Source organism: Tachypleus tridentatus, chromosome 8, assembly GCF_004210375.1.
Source record: "Tachypleus tridentatus isolate NWPU-2018 chromosome 8, ASM421037v1, whole genome shotgun sequence".
NCBI classification, from domain to species: domain Eukaryota; kingdom Metazoa; phylum Arthropoda; class Merostomata; order Xiphosura; family Limulidae; genus Tachypleus; species Tachypleus tridentatus.
In genome coordinates, this window is record NC_134832.1 from 74,851,176 (window position 1) to 74,871,105 (window position 19,930).

General features: G+C 32.5%; 1 protein-coding gene across 5 annotated transcripts in view; it reads left to right on the forward strand.

Moving 5' to 3' along the window:
- Positions 1-19,930, forward strand: part of LOC143222691 (caskin-2-like) — a 222,330-nt gene that overhangs the window by 195,022 nt on the left and 7,378 nt on the right. For all 5 annotated transcript variants that reach the window (XM_076449533.1, XM_076449535.1, XM_076449537.1 and 2 more), the window contains 5 exons: positions 346-501; positions 11,814-11,924; positions 17,905-18,006; positions 18,856-18,994; positions 19,319-19,468. In XM_076449533.1, the coding sequence (XP_076305648.1) occupies positions 346-501; positions 11,814-11,924; positions 17,905-18,006; positions 18,856-18,994; positions 19,319-19,468 (658 nt within the window). The remainder of the gene's footprint in view (positions 1-345; positions 502-11,813; positions 11,925-17,904; positions 18,007-18,855; positions 18,995-19,318; positions 19,469-19,930) is intronic.

The following is a 19,930-nucleotide window of genomic DNA, read 5'->3' on the forward strand; positions in this document are numbered from 1 at the left end:
GTAGTGTTTGAACGAATAAATTATGAGTTTGTTAATGTACTTATTATGGGTGAAGGAATTATATTTTACTTGTATTCAGTGTGATTTGTTATCAGTGATCTTGTATATAATTAAAGAAAAACGTTTTTGTTTCATTTTCAAGTTTTAGTTCAATGAATCAGTTATTCACTGTCACTGTTATATTATGTGTTTTTCATAAAACTGTAAAATATTGTCTACAAAATTAGGCTTGTTTAGTTTGTGTACAAAATCATTATCGTTTAGATTTAGGTAATAATGACAAATGAGGAAAACATTGTAGCAAAATCCAGATGGTAACATTCAGAAATAACAATAATGTTTTAGGCTGGGCCTCATCGTATAGCTGTACAAATCTACGAGACAAACTCCTGTCAAAGACAAAGTTTCCACAGTTCAAACTCCAGCGTTGACCAAATCAATGACAGCGCACTATTGGTTCCTAAAGTTAACGTCATGGAGATGATGTTACATTCCATTCCGGTAGGTTAAGTGACTTTTAATATAGAATATTCAGATCAGAAATGGAAAAGAAAATTAATTTAAATGACTCATGTTACAATATTTTAATAAGTGAAAAACTGGGCTGATTTCAGAGATGTTTTTATGCTTTGAGAACATTCTTACACTAATGTATAATAATTGTCAAGAAATTGCTTGTGATTTCCATGTTTTGCCAGTTTAAAAATACTGCGTTTCGTTTATTGGATATCAAGAAAAGTAAGTAATTGAGATCTATAATGATAGGATTTCAGTTCTGACATATTAATGTTATATACTCTGCACAATCACAAACTAATTTTGAGATTGATCGGTAAATCAGATTATTGATTATGGAAGTTCATGTAATTGTTTAAATACAGTTATGATAGAAATGTAATAAATTATAAGCTTTTTTTATGTCGTATTTTGATATTTCACTATAAAGGGGGTTAAGAATATTGAAAGTATGCGAATTTAATATAGGTTACTTTAACAGTGGCCCTATTGTGTATAAAAGTAAAAAATACTGACGTGCTGCAAGATGTCATTTAAGACCGATATAAATTTAAACCAAAGACCTTTTCAGAACTGAAACAAAAGCAAGAGTACTACGTCGTACTTAACAGTGTGAACACTAACTGTCGTTGTTACCCACGCTGGGTGGGGCAAGAAGTGTCGTCTGTCTGTTTCTCCGTTTTAAATATTTGTTTGTGCATATCTGTGTATAAAGCTCAGACATCAAAAAAAAAAAAAAACATTTAGTATCACACGGATATAAAGTAAATAAGAAGTAACAATATATACGTTAAAAATTAACTTTTGCATGCACTGTTTTTCTTCTTTCAGTACGAAAGGTTAACATAAGTGTAGGAAAAGGAGACGGTAAGATTAGAAACGATAATGTTCAAACAAAACGAGTTTCTGAAGAGAGCGTTTTTTATTGTGGTGGGTTTGTTTCAGTGCTTTTTCGTCGGATTTTGGGTAGCTATTTTAACTATTGATTTGTCGAGAGGAGAATAGTTTAATATCCTTCAACCAATTCATTGTACAATAATATGTAAGAAAGTGATACTTGATTTTTTTTATTACATAATGAATTGACGGAAGTATTTAACTTCTGACACGTTAGAATGCATGCAAGTCTAAAGTGAAATAAAGATCTGTTTCTAAGATATTAACGGTCTATAAAACCAAAAACTATAAACTTTCGGATTAGGCTAGAACCATAAGCTGTAGATATTTCATAAAATACAAAATAAAGCAAAGTTGGATGAAAGTAATTGCGAAACAAATCACAACCTATTATAACTAAGTTGTATTTATTGTAGATCAAGTCTCAGTTTTATATCTTTACTGGAGTGTCACGAAAATAGTTTTTCCACTGTTATTCAAAGATTTCTATCTCAGCCAAAAAGCAGTGTCGTAGAAACATGAAGTTTGTTGTTCATTCCACTGTACAACCATACTGCAATTAAGTGTGAAACACTGTTGATTGAAATATTATGCGTGAGTGCGAACAGTTTTTTTTTTTTTTTAATTTTGCGCAAAGCTACACGAGGGCTATCTGTGCTAGCCGTCCCTAATTTAGCAGTGTAAGACTAGAGGGAAGGCGGGTAGTCGTCACCACCCACCTCCAACTCTTGGGCTACTCTTTTACCAACGAACAGTGGGATTGACCGTAACTTTATAGCGCCCCCACGGCTGAAAGGGCGGGCGTGTATGGTGCGACAGGGATTCGAACCTGCGACTCTGAGATTACGAGTCGAACACCTTAACCCACCTGGTCATGCCGGGCCAGTGTGAACAGAGACCTCATTGATGATCTCTGTAATAAACATTACAGATTTTCGTGGAACTATACGCGATCATTAGATATTTAACAAAACACAATAACACAAATTTATCTCTAAAAGGAATGTGCACGTTAGTCACAGATTTCCATGAAAGTTACCACTTGAACTACGTGGTTTTTAATTCTCACACCTTCTACAGTGAAAAAATTAAATTTCGCTTTTTTTAATTAAACTTTACAAGAGGGCTATCTGTCGATTATGTTTTTAAACCGAGATGAACTGACGCTCATTTGGATCAGAATTGGCAGAAACATAAGGTGTACATAAATGTATGGACAGTTCTAGGATATGTCAATGAAACGAATCAACATCTTAACCCTTTCAGGTCTGGGTACTTTTTAAACTCCTTTCTGTGCAAATCACGAGATTTTACTGAGGTATATTAAAAAGTTTAAATAAAAGACCCTACTCTCAATGTATTCTAATGATATTGACATTATCAGTGTTGTATTGTGTACATTTGAATTTCTGCATTTCAGAAAAAGCCTTTAAATAAGAAAAAAGACTTAAGTGGTTCGATTATTTTAAAGCACACTGTAAGCACTTGATTGGAAACTTTTTTTTTCATTGTTACAGCTGATTGTTAAACCTTTTCGTGGTGTCAAAGTGAGAAGGTGTCTGCTAATTGTTTTGTGTAGGCAAGTTTAATCTTCGCTCTGAAAGGTCTTTGGGTTTTTCTCAGAAGTCTCGGGTGGTTATAAGACAATAAATAACAAAGGATATATCCTGTGTACAGTTTTACTAAGAAAGCGTATTAATGACTTAAATATACACTGTGCGGGACCTGCAATATAGTTTAGAGAATTGGGAATCGGGTTTTCGAATTGTTTTGAATCTAACTTACAAGTGAGGCATTGTTTTCTGTTCGGTAGTGTTTGCATGTATATTATAGTGGTCTTGTCTTTTCTGCTCATTTATACCGTTAGTGTTGGTAGCTTAATGTAACTGTATACTTAGTTTTTCGGAGAAAATGACCTGGGATATAAGTTTTTGAACTGTACTTTGACTTTTCTAACTTTTTATTTTTTGACGAAATAAAACAAAAACGTGCGGGTGAACAAATTATAGCAGAACGAGAGAGGATGTATTAAACAAAAACGAGGTGGAAAATTGAATCTTGTATCAACGTGTAGTCAGCATTAGGGTCAGAGGAAGATTGGAAGTTAGTTATTTGATGGTATAGGCAGTATCAGTTTAACGGAATGTCTAACTGAAGTGGAGAAGTGACTATCGATAGATGGCTCCGAAGCACCACTTGGTAGTAATGGAGGATAAACTTGAAAATAACCAGACTTTTGAAGTAGTTCTTCCAACTTTAAATGAAGCAGGCGTGGAAGCACGAGTGTGGACAGATAATATCGCTCTCTCTTAACTTTATTTCCTCGGGAAAATAAGACTGTTTTATTGCAAGCTAAGAAATTGGATCCCTGAGATAGAGTTTTTAAAAAAATGTGCTACAGTTGAAATACTGAGCGTGCACGCTCTCTAAGCCTATTAAGGGATAGATTTTCAAAAAAGAATGTTTTGAATAAAATATATGGTTACTGTAACAACGTCGCACATATAACATTGTATATTAGAAAAAATACACATATAAGGAGGTACCCATGTTTATATATATATAAACGACGAATAACTTGTTGAAAGAAAATGGATCAGGTAATATTTAAATTAAAAAGTAAGATGTGTGTGGTAAGTATGGATGATCTCACTATACGTGCGAGGGAAGTTTTTTAAACTTCATTTCTTTGCAAAAATAAAATTAGGAGTATGAACGACATACGTAAGGGAGGTATGGGAATAGATAGTGTGAAGAGAAACGTATTTAGGAAATAGATCGCAATACTTTCTCAAACAGCAGTGTTTATGTGTTAATATTTTAGGTACGAATTTCTTCGTTTGTATAGAGACACGTGAAATACCGGTGCTGTATTGAGAATAGCCCTGGAAACAATATCAGCGAGATAATTGTCACCAGTATCTAGGTTTTAAATGTATCGCTAGATCTGATGTCTCTTACTAGATTAATCGATCAGTTTATTATACTGATTAGGCCGCTTGGCTTAAAGTGTATTTTGTACTAGAGTTGTTTGATGTCTATTAAGTATTGTGGAATAGATTTAACCTCGTAGTCAGTGAGACGCCCCGCACGGCCATCAGATTCGTTCACTACTCTATATACCTAACCTGATATGTTGGTAGTCAGACCGGTAACTTAACTGTTTAAGTTACTTTAAATTCGCAGCAGTGTCTTTACATTTTATAAACTTAATGCACTCAAGTATAAAATATCACAACCAAAAAAGTGTTTCGTAAACGAAGTACGAGTTTCTCCCTGAGTTCTAAGATTAATTAGTATTATCTTGCTCTTAACAGCTGATCTTTATATTATGATGCCGAAAAATGAAATGTGAAACTAGTTTCTAGACAGAGTATGATATGAAACTGAGCTAGTGCCAGAACACTGCTTTATAAACTCGGTGTTAGCCAGAGCAGGAGTTTGCAAATCAAAAGCGAAAGAACAATGCGGAAAACAGTGTTGAGTGTTTAGATCAAATATGTTTAACAGCGATGTCGAAAGGGCGCGAGATACTTTAACAACAGTTCATAATTCTAAACTGTCGTTCTCAAAGGTAAAATATTTTTGTCTCTAGAGAGCAACTGTACATTACATTATACTTGTCTTCTCGTCGTTAGTGGCAATAAACGTGAAGAGGAATATTTTGGGTGGCTACCATTATTTGCTGTGACGTGAACGAGGGGGGGTTATGTGGGCCCAGTTCCCTACCGTTCTGCTCTTATACCTCCAGCGTACCCATTTTCTCAGTCATAAAAATTGTTCATAACTATTAAAAGACGCCAGATTCCCCAGCCTGCTTGCTACGAGATATTAGGGAGAAAAAAACCTCAACTTTAAAACGAATGACAAACGTATTTTACAGTAGTAAAAAATAAAAGTGATTATGCTAGTAAGGGTCAATACGCAATAATTCACCGTTTTAATTTTAAATTTAAAAACATATTTATAACAACAATTGGCAAGGAGTAAAAAGAAGACATGTTTGGTTCTTATGATTTTTAACGGCTCGACATGGCCAGGTGTTTGAGGCGCTCCACTCGCGAGTTCGAATCCCCGTCATCCCAAATATGCTCGCCCTTTCAGGTGTGGGGGCGTTATAATGTATGGTTAACCCCACTATTCGTTGGTAGTCCAAGAGTTGGCGCTGGGTGGGGATGACTAGCTGCCTTCCCTCTAGCCTTACACTGCTAAACTATGGACGGCTAGTGCAGATAGCCCTATAGTGGCTATAGTGTAGTTTTGCGCAAGATTCAAAACAAACAAATCACTATTAACAGAAACAACTCGCAGTCTCCTCCACCCACCCACCCCCCAAAAAAAAGTATTTTGATGTTAGTTTTTGTGTTCTACGTTGACACCGTTAATAATATTTGACTAATTAAACCTTTAACACCTATTGTTTGTTTACCAAAAGCGTACTAGAGATACGTATATTGTTTGCCCATGTTTCTTGAGTCCTTCAAGGTAACGCTGTAACTTGGCGCCTCTGAATTAATTACGTACGTTTGACCTTACTACTCTGCTCATTTCCCTTGGTTTTTGGTTTGCACGCTGCCTAAATCGAAGTGAAAAAATATTTTGCTCTTAGCTATCATCTTAACGTTGCACGTAGGCTTATGTTATGCTGGATCTGTATTCTGTGTTTTTGTAAGTTTATGCATTGCAAACCCTACATCGGATTTATGTATTTTTCTGTGTCTACCATAAGTGTTAAGCAAATTTGATTATCATAACGGCAGCGTTAAATGCAATATTTCTGAGTGAATATTTGTGTGTACTGAAAGTATATTGAATCAGTGTTAAATATCCTTGTTAGTGTGTAGCTAAGCCTATGTTGTTCGTTGTTACGTTACGTTGTGAGTGTATCCTAGTTAACCTTCGTTTGAAAATATGTTGATTCACTTTGTTGAAATTAAGTGCTATATATCCATTTTAGTTTATATAAGTTTGCTGTATCAATGTACATAATTATGCAATTCGACGTGTGGGAAATGCTTGTAGTAAATTCGATGTTTCCGTGTAAGTGGTCTTATGGGACTCTAATGAATCAGAGTTTAGTATCTTTAACGTACTTTTGAGAGTGTTTCGATTCTTGTAGTATTGTGTAATGTATTTGAGAGTGTATTTGTACGTGTAGATATGTGTTTGGATTATTGTTTTTAACAGATACGTCTACGAGTGAAATTATTTCATACTGCTGCTTTGTTTTTCAGTCGCTCTTTTTGCGGAGATTTTATAATGAAATTAACTGTTAAATATCATGGGTTTTTCGATATCTGTTAGTAATATATTTGAAAGATTTTCTTATCTGTTTGAGAATTTTTAGTTTATTTTGGAGGCCTTTTAAATCTTCATTTAATTGTAAGTAATAAATTCGATAATAGCAATGCAGTACACACTTAACAACGTTTTTAAACGGTTGTATATGTTACTAACTAGAATTTGTAATAAAAGTTTAGGTTTTTCCAGTGATTGCTAGAATATTCTCATAATTACATTCGTTTTGTAAGAAGCAATAAAACACTAAAAATCTGGACTAAAATAGCTTAAAATGTTTGTTTTTAATATTATTACAATAGTAAGTGTGAATTACTAATATTAGGACTGCTGAACTAAAATTTAAAACCTTTTATAAAACTAGGTTACATGAAACCCAGCAATCACATTTTACCGACTATATTTCGATGTTGAAACAACGTTTCAATTTCGTGGTCACTGTATAGTATATTAAAGACCAAGAGATGGCATTAGCCGTCAGAAAAAAACTCGTCATCCAATGAACTTGAGACTTTAACAGAGGCAGAACTGCGCATGCGTAGCTCCTTCAGATCAAACCTCCGAATTCTAGACTATTGATAGACTTACTGTACTGTAGTGTAGTTTGCATCGTAGTGATCGTAGTCGTACACCTCAACTCTTTGTTCATTTTTATTGTTGTGTAGATATCCCGCTAAGATATACCGTTTTACTTTCGGATTTTGGCGCTTTAGTTATATCGGTTTTAAAACACAGAAAGTTAAATATCGAGATTCGTGTAAATTTTTTTATTTAATACGAAGTTTTTTGAATAAATAGATTAATTAATAGTTGTCAGAATGATCACATACTCTTCCGGGGAATTTTGTGCCCTAAAATACAGCGAAGATGCTTGATGCTTTCTGTAATATTTGTCTTCAACTTTATTAATGTGTGCTTCTGATTCTAATAGTAGGATGTGTGATGGTATAAGAACTTTTAAAGATTGTCGTTCAATAGCAGACTATGGAAGATTGGTTAAGATAACGTTTGTGGTAAACATGAAGATGAAAAGAACTCTGTTATTGTCCTAAAAGCGATTCTCGATTCAGTAAACAAGGACAACGACAACAAAATTCGAATTTGAAATTTGTGTTAATATTTTATTATAATACTCTGCATCACATTGACTTTAATAAGACTGGTTCTCTTTTAAGTCTCTTTCCACATGCATTACCGTGTTGAAGGGTAATAGTATGAAATTCAGTAGACCTTAGTGGAATTTATACAGAAACAAAAACTTCAAAATGTCTTGCACTGCTTGCCACTTATTTTTGACGTCACAAAGCCTGTCTGTTTACGAGGTAACTCTTAAGGTTAGCACCAGTTAAGGGTTCTGAATACTGTAACTAATGTCGTGACTGTATGGAAGTGATGGTTAAAATTTAGTGTCTTGATTATTTGACTTAAATAAAAAGACGTGAGTGTTGTTGTTTTTTCAGCATATTTCTACAGTTATAGTGGTAAGTTATCGTTTTACTATTTAGTTTATTCTGCAGGTTGACTTCAGGAAAAAAATTTAAAACTTCATTTAATTCCAAATTCCAGTTTCAATTTGATGTAAGTCAAATTGTATTTATTGTGAGATCAGTACAAAAATAATGGCATACATACATTTAGCTTCATTGTATAAGTTAAATTACTGTTGTTTTTTAAAGAAATTTTGTGGAACAAAATTTGTCTATAGTTCACGACCAACTATTTTTATGTACACTTCTACCTTCACCACACAACCTGATAAAGGAAGGATTTCAGCACTGTTTAGTTTTTCAATAAAATGACAGCTGATCTCGACAGTTGTTTTTCAGTTTGCGTTTGTATTATACATAATATTTCGGTTTCTTCGTGTTCACGAATACATTTTATGAATAGATGGAATAACTGTTACAGCTCCATTTTCCAAAATAATCGTTAAGTTAGGTTTTATGTTGTTTTACATTTATGTACCTCACGAATAACCAAACCCTGATCAATCTAATAGGAGCAATATACAATCAGTTATATATGCCAGAATATGAAAGCTACGATTAGCATAATTACCAATACTATATAAAAAATACAACACCTAAACAGTGGTTGTAGAAACTGTATACAATAAGGCATTTCGAACTCTAGCCATCTTATGTGGATACTATAAACATGCAAAAGCATTCACATGAATGCCCTGGTGTTCCGTAACTAAAGGGTGATTTTTTTTACTATTATGATTGTAGACAATCTTGTGTATTATTTCCTGATGCAACAGGTTAATTAGTCCAATGGACAGATATCAAGTTTTCAACTTTCCGACAGAAATAATGTCGATTTAGCAGAAACAATAAGTATTTTGGAATTATTTGCATTCTGTAAAGGTTTATCATACTTACTACTACTTTTCGTAGTTGCCAAGGTTAAGTTTTATAAGCATTTTAAAGTACGCCTGGAAACTGCGTGATTATTTATAGTTGACGTACAAAACACGTTTTTCAAATCGCTGTGATAGATACTGAATGAATTTTTTTAAACTAGTATATAATTGTGCATGAACATACCAATAAGAATGTGTGGAGGGGTAAGAATAATATATAGAAACAAACGAGAGGTGATAGAAAAGTATTTTTATTTCATTTATTAAATCAGTGTTAGTGGCTTCATTGTGTATATCCGTGACTTAAAACAAGTAAAGATATTGTGAATTAGCATTATGTTAACTGGCATTTGTACAGTTAAGTTTGAAAAAAAATTGATGCCAGTTATCGATTTAACCAGACAGGACAGATAAGAACAAGATGTAATTTTTTTTTTTTTTACGTATTACTTCTCCACTGAATGTTAAATATATTTTATCGTACGTTGTTGAAAATTATTAGATGCCGTCAAACACTACGTATGGCAAATCTTAGTTCGCAGATGAATTACTACCGTGCATAATTCATTAAGGCCAAATATCTGGAGAGTGATGATTGGTGAAGTGTAAACTACTACATAAGTAATTTCAACAAAGTTTCTCAAGGTAACTGAACTATAAATGAGTAAGTTCAACAATTTTAATAATTGTTACTGCGAAAGAGATCTCAATTGACAACATTACCATGCCCTAAAACAAACTTGATGTGACGTATTTTGTTGTGTTCATACATTCTGTGAAACAGTTTAAATAACAGTGTTCTCAATGCCAAAACAGTATACTTCAAAGAACTAAAAGTACTAATTAAATGTTTTTTGTTTTTTTTAAGAATTGGTGTTAGGTATTTCTTGTGCAGTTGCTTAACCCAGGGTGAATATTGGGGATATGGCATGTGCTGTACAATTTCCTGACCCAGGACTAATATTGGGTATACGATATGTCCTGTGCATTCTCCTGACCAACAATTAATATGATTTTCTTAGTTTTAGTAGAAAACGGAATTAGTGATGTTAGATAAAAATTGTCTTATTATTAAATATATTTTATTGTAACAGATACATTCAATTGTATTCAATTTTTTTATTTCTTAACCTACGATGATATCCAGTCTGTGTGAGCTGTGGAAGAGAGAGAATCAGGGTATTCCTTACGGTTCTGATTACGTCAGATTTTCTTGCATATGAGTTGACTGAGGATTCTTTTGTGACTTTTTGGCGATAAATTCCAATAATAAACGGATAGCACACACTGAGTTACCATAGGTGTATCCTGAACCTGAAACAATTGTCTCCTTTTCGTTAAAGTCCACACAGAGGAGTTCAGTTATTTAAAAACACCCTTTGAAAGGAAAATTATTTTCTTTTTCTCTATTAAACTGTAAAACTCACTTTAATATATCGCCCGTTACGCCTAATCTCACGCACGCAGGCTAATTTCGCCGTTTCCAACTTCTTTTGACTTCATTTTTATTTTCATTTCAATTTTACTCTACTTCTTGCGCTCGCTCAGTCGCCTATATTTATAATTTGTTAGGCCTTGAACCTTCTCTAAGCTAGGCAAGCGGCGTATAGGGTAACAATACTCTCATCTAAGGTTATGATCAAAGTGCAGAAGATTCAAGTAACCTGATGTCAATAAAATGAAAGCCTAGACAACAATGTAATTGCAAACAACGTACAACTCGTACAAAGTTACGTAAGAACATTTCTTACAACTAACACTTGTTAAAAAATCAATATGACAATTATATAATCATTAGATATTAAGTCACAAAATAAACTAAATAATAATACAGTAAACAGCCTTGTATATCTAACATGTTACTTTGTGCTGTTTGTTATCGATCGATTCTTAAGAAGTATATAGTAAGTACTCATGATAATTAAAGTACTAATGATGAGTCACATAAACATAGTTTAGCTTTGAATTCAAAAGCTGTATTTATTCTGCACCATAAACACTATAAACAAACTACCGACATAGCACTGTTATCTCGGTATTTACTAACATGGAACAATACAAATCTTAACAGCACATGCAACTTGTGACAGTTTTAACACAATTGCTAGGTTTAACATTTCTAGGAATATTACCTTATTTTTCTTTCTTTGATTTCTGTTGATGTGATGTTTCTTAAAAAAACTGCTAATGATTTTCTTTACACTGACACTATTGGTAATTACATATTAATACATATAACAATAATTCTTTTTATATGTACTTGGAAAGTAGGTGCCGTGGTAATACTTAAGACGGTATCGAGTATTTCCCATAGTTTCAGTGGTTAAAAGCATGTTTCTTTTATTTCACTGAGTATCGTATATCGAATCAGGCTTCATAATTTGTCTGGCTGGCTGGCAGAGTGAAAAATTGGACTATGACACAATCATAACTGCTAAGTTAGGTCTTTTAAAATCAAATAATCACATTCGGTATCCCAAATGTAGCAGATTTCTCAATTTTATATTAAAGAATCACTATTTTTCAGGTGACTTATTTTACTCTGCGTTCTGTTTTAGAGAAAGTCACGTGCATTAGCTAATACTGTACAGTCTGACCAAAACTATCGCCAGACAATTATTACAGTCTTTAGTACTAACAGTTCCGTAGTTAATTCACCGAAAAACAATTTGTAAAGGTAAGTTTCACTTTCGTTCACAAAATAAATGTCTTATGTGGGTTTTCTCTTCCCAACCAGGACAAGGATATTCTGCAAGCCTGGCTTATCAGCCTTCACTTTGAAGATTACTTTCAGTTGTTTGTCCGAGCTGGTTACGACATGCCCACAATTTCCCGTATGACTCCAGAGGTAACATAAACATAAGTAATTAGTATACAGTATTTTAATATTGTTGCTAAGCTAATATCTAAACAACGCAAAATGTCCTTTTTAGTGATACTCGGGAATTAGTTCTGTTAATAGTTGGATTGTAATCGTCTTAATTATTCTATTTATGATAACTTGCACATTAAACTATAATCGTTACAGAGCTACATTTATTGAATGTTCATTTTTTATGCAATTTAAATCAAACTCACAATGTCAATAGAATAGTTAGAATCAGTGATAAAATCTATATACAGAACTTTTGTTCTGAGGCGCATGTGGACTTTATTAGTTGTGTATTGAACTCAAACTACTGCTCGTATTCAAACGCATAGAATGGTAGCAGTTTTTGTAATTATTTTCGTCCTTATACTCAGTGGTTATGTTCCTGTCTATTACAGATTTAAATTAACGCGTTTTGTCTTTCACGTCGGCTTCCACAAATGGTTCTTTTTCATTATTTCTTCCACGGATGTTTAGTCACGATAATCCCAAAGTTAGTTACCTTCACACTAATTCTCTTGTGTGATTAAGTTTCACGTAATAATCAACACTAGTTCGAATATACCCATACTCTAATTATGGGGAACTGGTGAAAACGAAAAAGGAATAATATTCTGTTCTCGGACAACTAACTTTTGGACCGCCCTGATTATAATTACAAATGTTGAATACTTGACTTATCCGTCAAATTAGTCTGGTTTTTATACCTTTCACATTGGTAGGCCCGCATATTGCATTATATAATTTTTTTTAACTTCTTATATTACTAAGTGTAAAAACAAAGCAAAAGCGATGTAAAAATCACTCATTTTTTATGTAAAATTTTCGGGATACCCTATTGGTAATTAGTGTGATAAACTGCAACATTGATGTTATTGTTCGCATTTTTCGTGACTGATGTATGTTGTAACGAACAACGTCGTGGACTCGCAAGTGGCTTGATTTAAGTGTAATTGTTCATTCCTTGCAGTCATTCACACTTTCTTAATCTGAATCAAACCCTTTTGTAATGTTTTACTTGCACAATTTGTGCCTGAACACAAACAAGGACGATTACGTATAACCTGATCAGGATTTTGTTTTTGTACTTCTTACGGGGGTAATATGGTTTTATTCAGCGTGTGGTATTGACATCGATGTTATGCACATATTTTTCTGTTTATGTAGCAATACCGAGTTAAGATGTTTTTGAATTCCGAAAGTGTTTTGTTATTAAGGTACTCTGGACAACGTCAAGTTAATACTGGATGTATGGTTTTCATCTGATGTGACAGGCTATAGATCGTGTAATGTAGTCAAGGCCATCTTCTTTATCTTTCCTGATAAACGCGCTTACAAGTTTTGTATTTCGCAGAAGATAGATGATTACGGTTAAAGTATGGCTTACGTTTTTCGTCCAGTATTCTCTTTATTATGTTCATTTTGACATGGCTTGGCCTAGTGGTTAGTATCACCAGAATGAGGATTCATGAATCCTGAACCGTTGCCACAAAAACACGCTCCGCATATCTGTACTAGTGTTGAGTCAAATCTCATTGTTCGACCAGACAGAGAGAGATGGCAGTGGGTACCCCTTTTAGTTTATCAGTTTAAAATGAGGGATATATAGTCGTAAAAGAAGTTATTAAACAAAGACTGTTAATTTTTCCTCCGATTCTTCGATGTATTTAGTGCCATTTATTTGAAATATGTCATTTCTATGATTATTTGTTTTTCGTATTAGGTTATTTTTTGTACATATTTAAGTTATTTTGTAAACATTTGAGCAAAAAGACATCTCATCTATAATTGAATTTCCATTTGACAGTCATGTTATTTATGTACACGGATTTAATTAATAAAACAAACATAACTCCTTGGATAGGCCAACTTTCTGTATATCTTGTAAATGTATTTAATTTTAACACCAATGTTTTTCAACTTGTATAATATTTTTTTACACTGTAGCATGTGTTGTGTACGGTCGAGTTTGGAATATATATAAAAGATGCGCTTCAGCTGAACTGCAATACATAAATACATAATGTTATAAACACCTAACGTTGGAATTGCTGCAAAGACTCGTACTTCCCATAGGTGGCAGAACATTTCTATCATTTATAATTTTTGTGCATTTCCGCCTCGGTCTACCTTGCCTAATAAATGCTTATTCTATTTTTCTTTAGAATCGCGATTGCACATCGAGTGTATTCCCATTTATACACCACCATAATATTTTTAAGTCTCACTCTAATTATAGTTTTTATGAGTCATGTTTGAATTTCTTTCACTTACGCCTTTTCTTTTGTTACAATTATGAGGGTTTTATTAGTTGTAGATTATGCAAGTTATTGATATTTAACGGTTTTGTTACGGTTCTAGCTGCCCTAAAGATTCAAGTAAGAATAAGGTACTTAATACTTAACAGGATAACAACTACGTCTAACAACAACGTAAAGAGTATTAAACGTTCAGTTATTTTAATACTATATGTAAGCGTATTATCTTAACAATTTCAGCTGCTTTAAAGCGTTTAGTCTTCTGATGGTTAGAAACTTCCTGCATATTATTCTGTAACATCTATCTAGTTGTGAAATGGTTTATAAAACAAAATGCCACTACAACCAGCGTTGCAAAAGAAAATGTATGATTAAACTCTAACAACAACAGAAATCCAAAATAAAACTTTCACACAAACGGAATACATGTCTTATTACTTATAGCACAAACATTTAGTAAATCCGTATCCAGCTAGGATTTGATACAAACTTCAATAAACATGTTGCTAATTTCAAAAAATAAAGGAATTATGAAGATTAGTGTTTGTTTTTGAATTTCGCGCAAAGCTGCTCAAGGGCTACCTGCGTTAGCTGTCCCTTATTTAGCTGTGTAGGAGGGAAGGTAGCTAGTCATCACCACCCACCGCCAACTCTTGGGCTACTCTTATCAACGAATAGTGAAAATTGGCCGTCACTGTATAATGCCCCCACGGGCGAGCATGTTTGGTGTAACGGGGATTCGAACCCGCAACCCTCGGATTACTAGCCGAATGCCTTAACCACTTGGCCATGCCGGGCTCCGAAAAAGAACTAGAAGGAACAAAAATCTAATTATGAAAAAAATGCAATATTTCAAAATTGTACCGCTTCAATATCAATTACAATATCGAGCAACAATCAGCAATAATTCGTTCGATCGAACTGTATCTTGCGAACTAACTCGTTTAAGATCAACGAATGGTTTTTATTTAGTATTTGTACCATCAGGGTACATAGTATGTGGCTAGTTTTTTTACATAATGTTTCGCAACATTAATATCTGCACGTCACCGCTAGGGAAGGTTGTGTCAGTTACATAATAAAAAAACTCATTCAACGTTCTTTAGTTAGAACTAGAAGGTGAGTTAACGCTTTAAGCATTAATATAAGTAAGAATTCATAGCTGAATTAAGCGATAGAAGGAATGATAAATGAACATAAGACAAAAACGTAATATAAAAGTAGAATTTACCATCTCACAGCTACACTTACTTTACTCCGATATTAAAGGCTAAAACAATCTTGATGTTCATTATTTAATAAACTTAGCCACCGGTTTGTAAAGCAGTTCAGAATTTATTCTAGTGCTTTAAATGTATTGATTTGTGTGAATTTACTTGATTCGAAGAAAACGATGCTTTCGTGTTTTTTTTTTCCCCAAATGCCTCATTTGTTCAGCACATGGTAAACGTTGGCATTGTTTTGTTCCCGTTGATGAACAAAGATTTGCCCTTTGCGTGTTAAATCTCGTCATTGGCACTTTAAATCTTTTTTAATGCATTGCATTTTACTAGAGCTGATAACGTGTAGGCGTTAGTAATTGAAAAGGCTTATCGCATTAAATGTTTCCTTTTTTACTATTTTCAGGTCTTCTGAACGTTGCTATACTCACGAAATTCTTCGTTATTATCAGTTTTTTATTCTCTCCATTATTCAATAAAGATGGAAGTTTGTGAGGTTCACTGTTTTGACTTAATGATAAGTTTGTATTTATACATCATCATGTGCAAAAACTAGCTTTACAAGATGTTTGACTTACATCGAAGTCTTATTATTATCATCATATGAAGAAAAATGTATTTATAATAGGCGGTGCTGCTTTGCTCTGATCTTTAAGACCTCGTCGTTACCTACAATAATACAGATTAGGCTTTTGCATTGTGCACTTCTGAAGTTCAATGGGTTGACGCTTGTAATGAAAAGGACAAAACCCGTACATATGTTTCTTGTTAAAACTACACATGTTACTACCATTACTGTACTGCTAGTTTCTCTGCGAGATATTTAATTCACTAAGTCCTCAAGGAACATTATTTTGATAATTTTTTTTTTATTATAGTCACATATTGTTGCTTAGAAAATGGAGAGCAAGACTGAAAACCAGTTATAAGCAACATTAAAGTGACTATTTTGTTTTTATAATAGTGAACAATTACTATGATCTCATCTAATGTAAAATTATCTAAAATCAGATATGAATAGGTTTCTAAATCATACAAAAATTAATTGTTTAGTATGTAATTAGATCTTACAGGAACATAAATAAAAAAATGTTGACCTTTAAGAAAAGTAAGCTATCATTATATTTTTACATCATGTAAATAAGATGTTTGAGTGTTGGTCTGTAACCAAAATAGCTAATCATAATAATGATATTCATATAAAAAAATCTTGCCACAAGGAACATATTTTAAGTCATTCTGCAAACGTTGTTGATTTTTTACTGTTGCTACTGTTATTTTTATAGACATTTTAATATATTTTTGTAATATGAGAGTGTAAGAAACTGTAAGCTTAGTATGTGGTTTCGACTGCTTTGTGAGAAGATAGAATACAATTGTTTTTAGAATAAAAAATCTTCCAAAATAAAAAAAACAACAAATTATAAGAACTTCATTAATCACTGTCACCCAGTTCATGTTACATCCTGTAAAATATGCATTGATCGTTAATACAAACACATAGTTAGATCGTTCTTGAACCTTGTTGCACAAATTATTTTTAATTCCTTTAAAGTATGTTTGTCATTAATCTAAAAGTATTTTCAATACGCACAAAATCATGTAGCTTGTTTTATAGTAGTTTCAGTTTTTAAAAGAAAACAATTAGTCGTATACACTTGTCACAAACAATTCTTCATTTAGCAAAACTTTTGAGATTAAGTGATTTGTACTTCAAATAAATAAGCAAACTAATGTGACATAAGTGATTAATAAGTAGATAAAAATAAATTATTTATTGTACATTTGCATTAAATATGATATGATATATCGTACTGAATAAATAATCTAGTACATCAGCAATAAGGTGCATAGAGAATTAATGAAATTGATGAAATCCTTGTGAGCTTAAATTAAATATATTAAGGTAAAAGTATTTCCATGGAGAAATTTTCAGTTTTATTGTACAGTTAGAGATAGACTTGGTGTTAGTGCCATTACATTAAGTTAATCAAACTGATGTACTGTTTAAAAAAATTCTATGAAATATTAAATGGTTTATATTAACTCTAAAGTGGCAAAATAGTAACTTTTTTTGACAATGGTCTGTTTAATTTTCAGTGACTTAACTTAAAATTTGTAATGTTTGGCATTTATTGTAAAGAATGAGTTCTTCTGTAAGTTAACAAAACTCATAAAATTGCTATTAAAATATAATTATGAAACATAATCAATTAATAACAAACATTGGTTTTTTCGGGCTTTGTAGTGAGGAAAGTAGTGAAATCCTTTAGTTAGGTAAAGTGTAATGATTTGTTATTTCACATGAAACAGATTAAAACATAACTGCTGCAAAAGTAGTCATGTAAAATATGAAAACTAAATAATAGTTGTTTGCTGTAGAAGGTTTCTTCATGTGTTTGAAACTTTTCCACTTGCACTGTTCTGTAATATAGAAAAAGATTTATGTAAGGTGCTGTACTGTTAAGTATTTTGTTCCAGGACTTAACTGCTATTGGCATCAAGAAACCAACTCATCGTCGTAGACTTAAGGCTGAAATTGACAGGTTAAACATAACTGATGGTTTACCAGAGTACAAACCTGTAAGTTTTAATACTGATTTATTTATTTTTTGTTCAGAGAACATATGCAAGTAATGTTTAATTGTCTTCTAAAATTTGATAAATTAAAAATGAAGATGAATCTATAATTTGATTCACCATTTGTCATATAATTATGAGAACTTAACACCTCAGTAACCCTGGATAAGGGCAAATTGAAAAAAAAACTAGACTAGGTTATTTATAATAGTGGGCTTTAAATTTTATATGGTGGTTTTAGTTTTGTTTGAATTATTATAGTGAATCTGGGTGCTGACTTGATTATGTAGCTATATTACAAAATAGGACTAGATAATGAGGTGATGTGTTATCCAAAAATACTTCAAAATATTGGAAAATTTTAAACAGTGTTAAAGTAAGCAAAAATCTAATTTGAAACTGTTGTTTATTGAAAAGATGCTCTTGTGAATGTTTCTTTTTTAATTTTTAACTGTACATATATAATCAATTTTAGCAATTTGAAATGGAGAAAATTATCATAAGTATGCACATATTTCAGTATTTTTTTTCTGAAATAAATCTTATAAATAATTTTCTAAACCTAATAGCAGTAGGAAAAAATGAAAAAAGCAAGAAGTTGACCATTTTGAATTCCTTATCTTATATAAATCCAGATTAAGGTTGTTTAATGTAAAATGATGTATTGTCTTTACACAGTAATTGTATATCACAGAAAAGATACATTTTATATTTACCATTTATACAAATAGCACATGTGAAACTTAAGTACTTAAAATAGACTCCTACTTGTCTTCTCAGTTTCTTTTGCTTATTATGCTTTATGAGAGTTATAAAGGAAATGTAAGGTCCTTCATATATTATCGTAAACAGGATACTTTACTAGAATGGCTGCAGTTACTCAGACTTGAGGAATACTACAAAACACTGTATCGTCAAGGTTATAACACTGTTGACAGAGTGACAGAACTAACGTGGGAGGACTTGGAAGAAATTGGTATTCAAAAGCTTGGTGAGTTCAAGTTTTATTATACTTGCAAAAACTAAAACTTAATATATTATTTAGCTGGTTATGACATAAGTTTTGGGAGAGATATTATTATTGAATTATTTTTTCAATATAACATGAAGCATTTGTTTGATATTTTTTAAATATTTTCAATACTTTTGCAAATTCATCATTTACAGCCTGTATGTGTACATGTACATGCAATCTTTAACCGATATAGTAGGTTTTGCACAATTTATAAATGTATAATTTATACATTTTGTTTATGGTACTTATTTCTTCAAAAGCAAAATTAAATACTATAGAAAAACTGGATATTATTTTCAGGTCATCAGAAGAAGATTATGTTAGCCATCAAAAGAGTTAAAGATATCAATAGCGGAATTCGTCGTCCTAGTCAAAAAAGAGACTTCCAACTCCATGGTATGGATGTAGGAAGTGGAAGTATTTCTAAGTTACCTCATCCCATATCTCTAGGTGAGTTATTACCATTTTATCACCTTGCATTTTTAGGTGAGCGTTGAAAGTATAACTTCTGTACTGTATATCAATTCATGTATTTATGGATTTATGAGAGGATCTCCCAGGGAATATATTTTTATATTTTATTTCCTTTGAGATTCAAACATTTGCTCATTTGTCATGCATAGTAACTGTGAAGAGGTAGGAGTGATGAAATACTATCTGAGCTGGGTATGTTGCCTCGTCTGACATAAAACACTTGAAATCCTGAAGGTGGGTGGGATCCTTAAGTTCATTCAGCTAGTTAATTGTGGTTAGGATCAATTAAAGTTTAATGGCAGACATCCTTTATGGATACACTGAACACTATGGGTATTGTCATTGTTACACAATCTGTTTATAGCATTATGAGACATGTTCTTGTGGGACTACATGTTGAGTGTGGTCAGTGGACACTGAATTTTATTTATGTTTTAA